The sequence below is a fragment of the Thunnus albacares genome, chromosome 20 (assembly GCF_914725855.1).
Source record: "Thunnus albacares chromosome 20, fThuAlb1.1, whole genome shotgun sequence".
In the NCBI taxonomy this organism is placed as follows: Eukaryota; Metazoa; Chordata; class Actinopteri; order Scombriformes; family Scombridae; genus Thunnus; species Thunnus albacares.
In genome coordinates this window covers 25092155-25106340 of record NC_058125.1, presented here as the reverse complement: position 1 = coordinate 25106340, position 14186 = coordinate 25092155, and the positions used below count along the sequence as shown (strand labels likewise).

The 14186-nt window shown below is 42.2% G+C and overlaps 1 protein-coding gene across 1 annotated transcript in view; it reads right to left on the bottom strand.

The window, feature by feature from the left end:
• htra1b (HtrA serine peptidase 1b) overlaps nt 1-13829 on the bottom strand; it is a 32935-nt gene extending 19106 nt beyond the window's left edge. Inside the window, exons 1-4 of the mRNA XM_044338398.1 lie at nt 13078-13829; nt 6949-7048; nt 5736-5850; nt 5468-5557 (exon numbers count right to left, since the gene is read on the bottom strand). Coding sequence (XP_044194333.1) covers nt 5468-5557; nt 5736-5850; nt 6949-7048; nt 13078-13540 — 768 coding nt within the window. The 5' untranslated portion in view covers nt 13541-13829. The remainder of the gene's footprint in view (nt 1-5467; nt 5558-5735; nt 5851-6948; nt 7049-13077) is intronic.
• Nucleotides 13830-14186: the final 357 nt, after the last annotated feature.

Sequence of the window (14186 nt, the reverse complement as noted above, 5' to 3'; positions counted from 1 at the left end):
TATGTAAAAATGCACCCTGAGAGTCAAAAGTCAAGGCTTCAGTCTGCTCTGCGAAGTCACCTCTACTTCCTCCTCGTGATGACATCATGTTGTTCACACATGCCCATAAACGGTTGCTAAGGTGTTTCCATGTGTTATTTATGTTGTCCACTCGCATATTTTGTATCTGATTCAGCTCCAACATGTACGGATGTATTTAACAAGTTTATATTTGGAGTAAAGAAGGAGAGAAAGAAGTGAAATCCTGCTACTATAGTAGCCGGAGACAGAAAGAGACGGGAGCTCAAACAGCCTGTTTCAGACAGAGGCTGAACTGAGGGAATGCATAAAGGGCCGGTAAAAGATAAATAACTGTAAATCATGCAAAGATAATCCAGTAAAGCCCCAGAGTATAAATAAAGACGTGGAAATATGCAGAAAATCCTCCTTCAAATTAGAGTTTAATCACCATGAAGGATGGACTGCGGCTGATGTGAGGCATCCATGTTTGCTACATTTTCAAGTACTTTATGAAGTGCCGAGTTGGATTCATTGGCATGTTCAGAAAAGTTTCCTAGTTGTATTTATGATGATTAAAGTGACAGATGATGATTGATGATACAAAAGTATTTTAATGTGAAACTACATCCTGTTTCAGGTGCTTATTTCATGACACTTCATCAGAGCAGACAAGCAGAACAGAAATCAAAGAGCTGAGACAAACTTTCAAACAAATTTTCATAGTGTGTTTGTGTGTGTTAGGATGGGTGTGTGGGAGGGTGGAGGGTTATTAGTCATTAGAGCAGAGAGTCGTGGTTTTTGTGTGCATGTAAACCACAACCGCAAATGCTGAGCAGTTTGTGGACCTCTGCAGAAATTCATCTCCTGAAGCTCCAGTTACGCCCCGCTGCCCCGCCCAAACATGCCGAGAAAACCATGATCGTCTCTGTCTGGCCGCAAACATGAACTCACATCCTGCAGTGTGTGTGTGTGTCAGTGGGTTTATTCCATACGTATTTGTCTGGGGCTGTCCTCAGTCTGCACAACAAATGTAATTTCTAGATCTGAGACACACCTGAGTTTAATTAAACTCAACTGCTGAAAACAACAACAACAGAAGCTTGTTTGTTTGGAGAAAATGTACAAACCTCTGCTGAGCGTCTGTCAAATCTGTAAAGTAGTGGAGTTATGTGTGATCTAATGGGAAATTCATTATACACACTTACTGTATATACTGTATATGAACTGAACTAGAGCCTGTTATTTGGCAAATGTACAGTTTTGCAGCAAAAAAAACAGAGCTGTTACTTTTCAACAGATGACATTTCTTTATCCTTCCAGTTTCTGACAAATTCAGGTCTGCCTGGATCAAAATTAAAACCCTAACCTTGCATGACCGCATCCACGTTACACCAATAAGTGACATTTTTTGAAACGGCCACAGTAATTACTCGCTGTAAGTAGAGAACTGCTTAATGAAGAGTTTTTTGATGGTCTAATTACACAGTTACCACAATCATGCCTGTGTGTCTGGTGGAAGCGTCTTATCCCTCATGACCCCAAAAAACTTGTTTTATGCTGATGGCATTTCAAGATGGCAGGAAGGATGTTTGTGTGTAGATGGCATTAACAGGTCTGAACCTGCCCTCCTGACAGACCGGAGAGGGCAAAGAAAAACCTTCCACAAATCTTACTGTGAGATAAAATGTACTTGTCTTACTTTAGATTGACACCCTGTTGTATATCTTGTTTATTGAGTGTTTTAATAGGCAATCGTTTCTTGAGGATGGAATCTATATCTACATTTTAAGGTGTGAAAACATCTCATTAAAGCTTCTCAAATCTTGTATTTTCAGTATTGTTAAAAACAGAGTCCAGATCAGAGTTGTGTAATGCATCCTGTCTGCTTTCATAACTAGCAGCCGGGCTTCATTTCCCCTTATTCTGCCTATTTTCCGCAGCTACGTTTTATAACCTGTTCTAAGGTACGTTCAGTCACAAACAGACTTCTTTTGAATACTTTGGTTCTTTATTTTGGTTGTTTAACTGGTGGGGGAATTGATCCGTCAGTGGAATATGAGATCTCAAACCTTTTAAAAGCACATTTAAATACACTTCAGTTGGATTGGAGCTGTTTGTTCTGGTGAGTGAAGCTGGCATCAAAATTTCTCCATGAATTTTACTCATGAAAATGGGACATTCGTCTTTATTTGTCTGACCTCGTGCAGGGGTGTCTGTATATATAAAAAAAAAAAAAAAAAGAGACACACCGACCCTCTTATGTTTAAAGTGTTTTTCCATTACGCCAAATTTGTGGAAAACCTTACTGAACTCAACTGAACTCGGCCGTCCAGTCATCCCTGGACCAAAACAAAGTAAAAAGTGCTGACCCACATGAAAATTTTCCCAGCGTCTCTTGACCTGCTCCATAGCTATCCACTTTCATGAGTCATGATATTATTTGGCTTAAAAGGTCCCAGTGAGCTAAAATTAAAACCAGGCTTTTCATACAGGGAATGTTCACCAATGGCATATTTTCCTAACCCAGATCCTGGTCTTCACTGACTATATCGAACTCCGTCTGGGTACTTTGATACCAGTAAGGACTATCAGAACATACCCAAACTCAAAACCGTGGATCACCCCTTCAAATAAAACATATTCTCAACAAGAAAAAGCATGCCTTTAGGCTTAAAAATGAAATTCTCAAGGCCAAAAAGAGCTATAAAAATAAACTGGAACAGGAATGTGCAAACATGAACACCGAACAGGCCTTTCAGTGAGTTAAGACTCTCACTGGACAAGCTACCAAGCATACCACCTGTGCACCAGACTCTATCACCTTTGCCAATAATCTCAACAATTTCTACGCCCGATTTGATACCTTTGATTCCTCAGCAGACTGTGAGAGCCTTTTGAACTCTTTGCCCTTCCATGAGTTGGTTTATGAATCCCCTCCTAGCCAGGCAGGATGTCTACCTCCGACTTTTTAGGTGCAAACCAAATAAGGCTCCTGAACTAACACCCATCCTTCACTCGCTCTTCCTCAGACCGCTGTGTACTTCAACAGTCCCCGTTATATGAAAGACATAAATTTGCCATCTCTGCTCCTAAAGAAACAGACCCTTCAGAGCTAAACCATTACAGGCCTCAATGAAATGCTTCAAGAAACTGGTCCAAAACATCATCCTTCCATATGTTTTACCATTCTTGGATCCCTTCCAATTTGCATACAAGCAAAGGAAAGGCACAGATGATGCAGTGGCCTGTCTGCTGTACCGTCTGCTGCAATGCTTGGACACCCCCCCCCCCCCCCCCCCCCAGAAACTATGCCAGACTTCTTTTCATTGATTTTAACTCCGCCTTTAGCACAATCCAGCACCATCGGGTAAATCAAGGAACCACAGTACCGACAAGTTCCATCACCATGAATCCATTGGATCCATAACTGGCGATACGTCAAGCAGTAAGGTCACCCATCATTATTCTCAATACTAGGGTCCATTTCTCTACACCTTCTATACGAACGACTATCAAAGTCCATCCACTATTAACCCTCTATGTCTCTCTCTGCCTGTCAACACTCCATATCCCATTTTAGCACATGGTACACATACCCTAACACCTCAAAAACTAAAGAACTGCTCTTTAACCCCCCCAAAACACCGGTCCATCCCCCAGTCTCACCATTAAAAGAGGGAATGTAGAGGTGTTGGAGTCTTTCAGATACGTTGGCATCACATCGGACAATAACCTCAGCTTCAATCAGCATAACATGGACATTTACAAGCGTTGTCAACAGAGACTCATAGCCATCCGTAAACTAAAACCACCTGTCTGTCCGACCCCATCTTCTTCTTCTCTGGTACTGCAACATTATTGAGCCAATTCTTCTGTATGGTGCCATCTGTTTTGTTCATACACTGACAGTCACCGATAAGAATAAAGTCTTAAAGATAACTCATTTCACTAGCAAACTGATTGGTATTCCCACCTCAAACTTATCCAATTGTGTCTCCTCATCCCTGATCCACAAAGCACTCACAATGACCTGATCCACCAGCACTTTACCCCCCTTCTCTTCTTCTCTGTGTCCCTAGCTGCCATTCTCCACCGGTCCTCCAGAGGCCCTCAGACATTTTCTTTGGACTGGACTGAATGTATCTTTGAAGACTTCTGTTTCTGGTTTTTTGGTTTTCTGTTTGCTGTGTGTTTTTCCTCCTGTGTCTCCAGACTGTTTTTCCCTCCACACCTGCCCTGCGTTCAACTTCATTAGCGCTGCTCTTTTTCTCAGTGTTTTCCCAAGCCTATCAGCTTCCTTCCCATTCTCCTGTTTCATCTCGTCACTCCCCCTCGCAACCCATCTCCCCACTTGCACCTCATCTCCTCGTTAGTTCAGTTAGTATTTTAGTCCTGGTTTTCAGTCCAGTGTTGTTGGATCCTTCTTTAGTCTGCTCTTTTTCTCTGCCTGCACTGGAGCCTAAATAAAGATATTCCTCAGTTCATACTTCCTGCATCCTGCAATTGGGTCTATCTCCTACTGCTCCCTTGACAGTACAGACTACCCACGTGCAGAAAGGCCTGTTTTAGCAAGAGCTTTGTTCCTAATGTACAGCCATACGAGCCTTAAATAAGTAACCTCCTCTTAAGTTACATGAAATCCAGTCTGTGGTGTGTAGAGTGTCAATCCATGTCTGTTTGTGTTGTGTGACCCCTGTAATCAAATGTCCCTGTGAATCCTGTATTTTGTATAACTCTGTATAATCTGTGTGTCTTGCTTGTTTGTGTTATGTGTTATGAATTGTGGAAAAGAATTTCCTCCTTGAGGACAAGTAAATTATCTAAAAGGGATAAATACTTCAGTTTTGTTTTGGAAGAAGAGAAGGAGAATTTAAAAGAAGTTTCTAGTGAGCTGCATCCCAAAATATAACCAGACAGTTTACAGACACGAAATGGAGAAACAGAAAGAACGTATGAAGTTATAAAACACAAAGTGACATCAGGTTTCTTGCTAATTGATTAAATACACAAATATTGCCTTGTTTTATGCTCCATTTTTCTCTTGATTGAGATGCATCACTTCCTCAAGTTTTGCCAAAATCAAATCAGCGTTTTCTCTGATTTTTTGGCCGACACATGAAGGAGCAAATAAATCATGTTGTACGCGGGTGAGATCGGTGATACATTTTCACAAAATCAAATCACAAAAAAAACAAACCGATTCTGGGATGAAGCAAGGACTGATGAATCACTCCCAGTCAACACCTGATTGTTTCTCTACAAACGCTCCACTCTCACAACTACAAAAACATCTGCAGACTTGGAAGAAGCAGAACAAACATCGGGGGGTGGTAAGAGATCAGCCAGAGTCCAATACATCGAAAGTCTGATGCTACTCTGCAGGTTTTTAACTTGAAGGGAAGATAAAACACAAATAAGAACGATCCCATTCATTCATTCATACAACCATCTCTCTCTCACTGCTCACCGGTGTGTCGATCTTGATCAGAGCGATGTCGGCCTTCTCGTCCACGTCTTTGATCTTGGCGTCGAATGTGGCTCCGCTCTTCAGCTCCACCTGGAGGAAGAGGAGAAAACGTTACCTTGCTATCCTTGCTCCTGATGAACTGTAGTTTCATTTGATTCTGAAATTCATCACACTTTCAATTTATGTCACAAAATCCTGATTTGGACACATCACATTCTGCAGCTGATATTGTCAGTATGTTTCCCATGACGCATGTTGCATTCTGTACCTTTACTCGATGCTTATTCGCCACCACGTGAGCGTTGGTGACAATGAGTCCGTCCTCTGACACAACGAACCCAGAGCCGCTGGCGACTGCCACCTCCCGCTTAGAAAATATCATCCTGAGCAGAAAGACAAAGACAACAATATGAAGACACTACTAACTGCTTCCAACTCAATCCCAGAAACTAACATCAACAAAAAACTAAATATACAGTCCTTCTATGCTGTTGCAGCACTGAGCTCCAGGTTTAACTGCAGGTGTGTTAAGAGGTACCAAGTCATAATTTTAAAGGTTGTAAACATGGACAAAAAAGGGACAGTTACCTCTTGTCGGGGTTGTAATTAATGATGCAGGGATCAAAAAGTACCTATATTCTTTATTTAGTCACATGTGCTGATTCTTAGTGGTCTGCTGCCATTGAACTACTGAAATATTCCACTTATAATGTTGTGCAAATTCACCGAATATCCATAAAACTGGTAAAAGAAAAATGCAAATTAACGTGTGTTTCCATCCACTGTAGGAGTCTGAGATAAACATGTGTTGACGCTAATACTCCAAAGTTCCTACAGGTTATTCAAAGTGCTTTACAGATGACTGAAAAGCTGATGATAAGACAGAACAAATGCAAAAAAAATGTAATATAACCAAAAAAATAGGTTAAAATAAATTAAAATGAAATAAGAACTAGATAAAAACAAGTCCAGTGCCATTAAACCACTGCAGAAGAAAAGGACATAACGAGATGACGTCATTAGAAAACCACCAGTCAAATGATGGAAAACCACATTGAAACCATGATGGAAATATGGGATTTATGTTTGTTTCATGTATTAATTTGAGGAAAGTTACAGTCTCCTCTTCGTCGCTCTGCACAGATCCGATGTTTTCGTTGTTTAAGTCACACGCTGCAAGTACGTCATGTTTCCATCGTGCTTAATTGATTGATGCACAAACTTTTTTGTGACTTATATGTGACTTTTTTTCCATTCAGGTTTTTTTAATGTGCAAATTGAAAATGTGCATAAAAATAGGTGGATGGAAACACACTTAGCAGCACCATACCTGCATGTATTAGATTTACAGATGTGGTACATTAGCCAGTTTTTGATCTTGGCGCTGCTGGACTCCCATCTGTACCCAGTAAAGTAGAAAGAGGGTTTCTTATATGTGTGTGTGTGTGTGTGTGTGTGTATGATCAGGTAGTTTTTCTTACTTGCGGTACAGTTCAATATGAACGACAGCAGGTGCAATCTTCTCCACCACGTCGGCGATGAAGTTGTACTTGTAACGAAGACTGTTCGGGTTCTGCTGACCTGAAGGAGGGAAAACACACAGTGTCAGTGAAGAGTCCCATCATGGCTGACCGCTTCATACACACAATCGGATGGGTTTTGCTCGCTGGCGGCAAAACGAGGTCCAACGAGGTCACATGTGTGATCCTGCAGGCAGAATTTAGGAAGGCTCTGAAGAAGAGAAGTGTAAAATTGTGGGCTTGTGTTGCCAGATTGGACGAAAACACCAATGTGTGAATATTGCTAACTCATGAAAGCAGTTTCATTTGAAGTGTGACGGCTGCGAGCGGTGCACGGTGGTGTGATGGAACCCAAACTGTAGCTGCTGTGTTAAACTAAATCCAGATGTGGAGTTGCGGTATATGAAGTGTAGGGTCTGAGAGCAGCAGCTGCAGACTGTCTGCAGCTCCCACTGATGCTTATAAAACCAAGGAAATGACTCAGAGCCTTGAAAGATACGGAGCGATAGCTGGGGACAGATGTCAAGATGTCTTTTTACAAAATATAACAGTCCATGCATAACTGTCGCTGTCACCTCACATAACCCCCCCCCCACCCCCCCTTTATTGGTTTCACTCCAGCTTTGCCGCAATATCTGTCACGGCTGCAGATCCTTTTTTTTCTCATTTCGCTGGTCGTTTGTTAGTCGGCCCCTCCCTCTCTGACCTGCTGGGACCGGTTAGTTACACTTTCCTCCATCTGTTAGTGTCAAAAACATGTTTTCTTAAAGCAGGGTGACGTAAAAAAACAGCCCATGGGACGAGAAGTTAATGTACTGTTAAACAAAAGCCCATGTATCGGCTCGTCCAGCTGATAGAGGCGTCAGATCAGGAAACGTGATGAAATGTGAGCCTAGTGCAGCCACCATGACAAAAATACAAAAACAAGATGCTCATTCAGTGTAACATGTTAACGAGGTAATCTGACTCTGATTATACTGCAGCTTTTTTAATTTTTGGGATGTCATCTGTCAGTTTTTAAAATAATAAGGCCCGAGTTCAAGTGAAATCACCAGCCGTTAATGTTCGTGTCAAGTTGAGTCTTTTTATTTTGTCAAATTAAACCGTCATCTAATTCTCCGGTCATGTGACACTGATGACTTCTCGTGAGGAGCTCCTCCGGTACTGCTGTACAGTTTCTGACTGAGCAGCTGTTTGTTGTGAATGTTCACTTCAGCCTGGACTGCAGCTGACTGCCTGGAAGACACTGATGTGTTTATGTGTGTGTGTGTTTATATGTGTGTGTGTGTGTGTTTATGTGTGTGTGTGTGTGTGTGTGTGTGTGTGTGTGTGTGTGTGTTTGGCTGAGGGATTAGTGGCGTGCCAGCTGCTGCAGCTTTGAAGTGAGCTGAATGGAGCTAGTCAGACGGACGTAGAAACATCCTGACCTCAAACACACTGCAGGTGTCAGTAACAGCACCGCAAGTACGGAGGTCAAATGAGGGCAATGCTGCACTGACAGCAGGTACATTTCAAATAATAATGATAAATAATATAATAGTATGAAAAAATAACCAGATGCTAGTGTCCTTAAGCACCTAGAAGGGATGTAATTATATGCACAATTTGGAGATGCAGCGTTATTAAAAGACAGCACCAATAGAAAAAGAGTAATGTCCGCACGCTTCCTCCAAAACCACAAGTTAAATTTTAATTAAAAAAACATTTTGAGCCGAGTCAGATTTTCTTGTTTTTTTTGACCTGACAAAGATCCAACTTGGATCAAAACGTTGTCCATTTTCATTAAAATAATAAATGTTCGAGTGTCCTTGAACGCACCAACAAGGACAGTTTTCAAAACAATGTCTGCTCACGTCACCACAAGATCATAATGAAATTTTAATGAACGAGGCAGTCGTCCATATTTACTTTATCGTCAAAATCTCATGAAAAGACCAAATTCAACGACACATTTATCTACAAAAATGTATTGTGTGTGTATCCAAAGCCTGATATATATTATTCCTCTGTGTCCTAGACATGTGAATCAGCCGTACTTTACTTTCTACACCGTAGTTTGTTTTGACCCAGAACTGCTGCCAGAAATACATCAAATTAATCCGCTGCTGAAAATAGTCCCCGATAAATGTACTATTTCGTCCTGTTTGAGTAACGTTTGCTAAAAACTACGATAGCGAGCTATCAGGAAATTACTGAGCTTTTTTTAAAATATGAAAATATATATTTGTGCACGATTTTAAGTCGATTAATTGTTGACTGTGATTATAAATCTGCAGCTCTCAGCAATGAATCAACGGACGCCTGTAAGGACAGAAAACAACAAAAAAACTGATGGTTATATGGAACAGACATGTGATTTGTAGTTGCACCAAATGTGTTTTTTAATCAGTTGCACACTTACATCTTGGCAAAGTATTTTTGGGGGTTTTTGAACACATCTCTTGAATGCAACTCAAAAATCAAATATGTGGCGCTTTATTTGAACTCCCGAGCTGGACGAGCCTGAACTGGGACAAATTCCTCCGGTTCCTGAAAGAGTTGAGTCACCGTGCAACTGTGTTTTGTTGACACTGTATCTAAGCTTGTCAATCTCACAGTGAGCTCTCAAGTCTGTACAGGAAGCCGAACAAGTAAAAGAAAAAAAAAATATATATATATATATATATAAAAGGAAAACACATTTTGATCCCTTCAAAAAAAAGGGGGTTAAATAACTGTTTGACCTAGATCTGGGTCCGTTTAGGAAGTTACACAATCGGCCAATCAGCTCCAAGAAATGAATCATCACAAAAGACTTAGCATGTGTGTGTGTGTGTGTGTGTGTGTGTGTGTGTGTGTGTGAGGGTCACTGACATCTTCCAGATTTCTTTCCTCAGCTCAAAAAGAGCAAAAATCCTCAGAGAGAAGCTTGTTGGTCGAGCAGATCAAAGATGGGAGGAGAGGAGAGGAAATTAGGAGGGAAAGTGCAGGAGGATAAGACGTGGAGGGAAAGAAGAGGAGATGGACAGAAATAGAAAGTGACAGACGTGTGGAGAGAGGAAAGAAAGAATAGATGGAAAGAGAGAGAGAGGAGAAGACATGAAGAGAAGAAGAAGAGGAGAGGCGAGGAGGAGCAGCAGAGGAAGGATCGAGAGAGAGAGAAGTAGAAGCCGAACAAAGACAAGAAGAATGAGAACGATGATAGACGGGAGGAGAGAAAGGATGCAGGAGAAGAAGGGAGGGAAGGAAATGGGAGGAGGAGAGAAAGCTGCTGGGTGAAGCAAGGAAGAGCAGATGAGTGAAGGAGAAGAAGGAGAATGTGGGAAAGAGGAGGAGGTAAAGAGTGAGTAAACAAGAAAATCACTAAAAAAAAATGGGAGGAAAGATAAGAACGGAGGAGACGCAAAGTCCCTCTCTACTCGTCTTCCTCCATCATTCCATTCCTGGAGAGATGAAGAGATTATATACTTTACGTTAGGGAGGAAGAGTAAAGAAAGATGAGAAGAGATGAGAAAAAGGAGAGCGAAAGGTTGCACAGAAAAGAGGAGAAGAAGAAGTAGAAGAAGAAGAAAGACTTTGACCTTGTTAAACTCAACTAAGTTTCTGACTCAAACTGCACTCAGCAGATTGGTGTGTTCACAGCTGCAGCTTCACAGACTGTGTGTGTGTGTGTGTGTGTGTGTGTGTGTGTGTGTGTGTGTGTGTGTGTGTGTGCATGCCTGTGTGTGTGTGTATGTGAGCTCCTTCATATGCTTTCATTACTCTCTCTCTCACACTCACACCCTCATAGAGGAACACTGTTTGTTTTTGCAGTACAGGGCAGGCACTCAGGACATCCTGGCTTAATTTCAAGACATTATGACCTTGTTAAGATAACATAAAGAGAGAGAGAGAGAGAGAGAGAGAGAGAGAGAGAGAGAGAGAGAGAGAGTGAGTGTGTGTGTGTGTGTGTAAGAGTGGAAAACAACAACCTTTTTTAGAGTTTGGTGCAGTGCAAGGCGCCGACACAAATCTGACCGATCAGCAGATGGAGAGATGCCAGAGAGACGAACAAAGACGGAGCATCAGGATGAGTTGAGACGTAACAAGAAAGCTTCTGATGATATAAATGTCCGTTTTAACTGTGCGAGTTTTAAAATATCCTCATAAACTGTAATTTACACTTATTCACAGGGCAATTTACACTTATAAACTGTAAAAAAAAAAAAAATACACAGCTTCATCATCTGTGACATCATCCACCAGCTGGTCTTCAACTGGTACTGGCTCCTTATTGGTCAGAACTACAGATGTTCACAAATCGTTAACCCTGAATCTTTAAACCTGCATTAAGTGATTTAATTATAAATATTTCTGTCCACCTGGTGAATATAAATCCAATATTCACTCTCTTTTAGTTCTGTTTTTGTTCTCTAGCAGCTCCTGAGGGGGAATATCTGGCTCTGTAGCTGCTAAATGCTCCACTAGCGAACAGTGGCTTTTTTAGAGGTTTTTCTCTGGAAACAGCTGCCTGCTGCGGCCAAAAAAACGACGCTATGAGAGCTATGAGAGCTCTGAGAGTGAACCAAAACAGTAAAAGTTGCAGCCGGACAGATAAACAATGAGGTGAAACTTGCTCCGTAAAGCCGAGATGAGCTGCAGAGTCGCTGATGATTCTCTGACGGTTCATGTTTCACTAAAGCTGCTTTAAACTGGACTGAATCGTCGTCACTGAATGAATCAGCGGTGAAGCTCCTCACTGGTGGCTGAGAGCAGGGACGCTGCATTCATTTCAGAAGCGAGAGGGGGCCAAAAAGTGTGTGTGTGTGTGTGTGTGTGTGCAGAGACTCTCGCTAAACTTTTGCAGAGTATTTATAGCTTGCTTGCACCACAGGGTGGCGGAATAATTCCAAACACAACGCAGCTAACTAGTGCTTGTGGGATATACCAGCCTTTTTTTGTTCAATTACCCAAAACTATGAGTTTAAAGGACAGTAACACTTGTGCAGCTGAGTAGCAGTTTTGGGCTGTTATATCCCACAAGCACTAGTTAGCTGCGTTGTGTTTGGAATTAATCGCAGCTAACAGCCTGAATGAACTTTGGGAGCACCAACCACCAAAGTTAGAGTAGACGGGAGCGATTAAAACGTCTTTTTAAAGTGTTGCACTATTTGGGCATTTGCAAGGATACATTGATTCATGACTTAAAAAGAATGTGGGAGGAGGGTAAACTGGGGGGCCAATGGTGCCTTGGACCCCCTTCTTCACTATCAAAGTGATGTATATGTTGAGTTTTGTACTGAACTGAACATAACAGCTTTAACTATCAAAAAACTGAACTGTACTAACGAACTGAAGACAGCTGAGCGACACGGCGGGAAGAACGGTAAGACCTTCGATCTCTGATGGAGGAACTGAAGTGTGTTTGAACATCGATGCGAATCGCTTAGCTTAGAAAAAAAACGAAAGAATCTTTGAGCTGAACTGACAGAAACGATTTGATTTAGCGAAGTGATTCGTAATTCGCCTCCAACGATAAGCTCCTGCAGCAGTCTGTATTGTAACATCAGTTCACCTACTGTGAAAATCACTTTTTTTCCAATATGCAGCTGGTTGTGTTACAGTCTGAGGCCTGTATACTGGATAAAATGCTTTAGAAGTGGGCAAACTGCAGCCAACCCAAAGAACACACAGTTAAAGTTATATGGCCCTTTTTTTTATACTATTCTATGACATTTAGTCGACCAAATCAGTGACAAAACCCAACCATCGGTTGCTGCTGCAGTGGAAAAATCTGTTGATTAGCAAACCATTTAATAACAGGTTTACATGCCGAGATGATGAGGATGGAGATTTGGTTACTTGGCTCACTGCAGAGATCAGAACCACAAATCAGATTCATGGTTTACTGGATGAATGTAAAAATGTGAAAATATTTTCAAAATGCATTCTTTGGGAGATTTGAGTTGGCTTGAGAAGGAGAAAGTTAAGTATGTGTGTGTGTGGACTGCTGCTGAGGTCATTAAGTTCAGATCCAAAAGACACACACACACACATACACGCACGCACACGCACACACACACACACACACACACACACACACACACACACACGCACACACACAGCTCTCACCTTTCCCGCAGGCTCCTCTCTGGATGAAAATCACCGGCGGCTGCTGCAGCTTCATGGCGCGGTTGCTGACGCGCTTCAGCTCGCAGATGTTCCGGTACGAGACGCCGTCGCTGCCGCACACTGGCTCGGTGCTGGTGCATACGCACACGCCGGCTTTGCCCCTCCGCCTGACCGTCGCGGACACCTCCACCCCTTCGCTCACCACGCACTCCATCCCCTCGGCGCACTCGCGGTCTCCGGTGCCGCCGCACTGCTCGCCCTCGCCGGACGCGCAAACCGGGCAGCAGTCGCAGCGGTCCAGCACGTCACCGGCCAGGCAGTCAGCAGGTATCGGCGCGCACTGAGACTTGTCGCACTTCTCCGGACAGCCGATGGCGAAGCGTTTGGCTATCCGCGCCTCGGTGACCAGACAAGAGGAGGCGAGCAGGCTCATTACGCACAGGACGAACTGGAGACGCATCATGGAACCAGCGCGAAAGAAACTCAAGAAGAAACTGGGTGATGGAACTTTAAGTTGAACTTATGTAAAATACTATGCTCTAGTGCAGAAGTTTAAAAGTGGGAGAAAGCATGAGAAACTGATGCAGTCTGCAGCTTCTGTCTCCGGCTGTCCCGGTTTATAAAAGCTGCAGGATAAACACAACAGGCGATTGGTGGGCGTGTGTGACGTCTGTCAGGGGGAAGGAGGGGATGATGGTGAAGGTGCGTGCAACTGATTAAAACTGTGCAGGGTGAATAGGTGGAAATACTCAAGTACTGTAGGCTACCGAAATGTAATTTTGAGGTACTTTTACCTTTAGAGTATTCTAGTTTTGAGCTCCTTTTATTCCAAAGTCAAAGTTTATTTCAAAGGAAAATGCATTTTCTTATTTGATATTTTTCTGACACCATATGATCAACTTAAAAACAGGATGCAATGTCTATTAATTATATCCACTAGTAAAAAGTAGTGAAAATTAGCTCAAGCTACAACATTAGATGTTGCCTACATGTTGAAATAATGAGCAATAAAAACCAAAAGTGAGATAAATGTTGTTTTGGCACATTTGTACTAGAACAACATGCTGTATAATCTGCGTCAACAAGTTATAGGCTAACTAAGCTGAAAG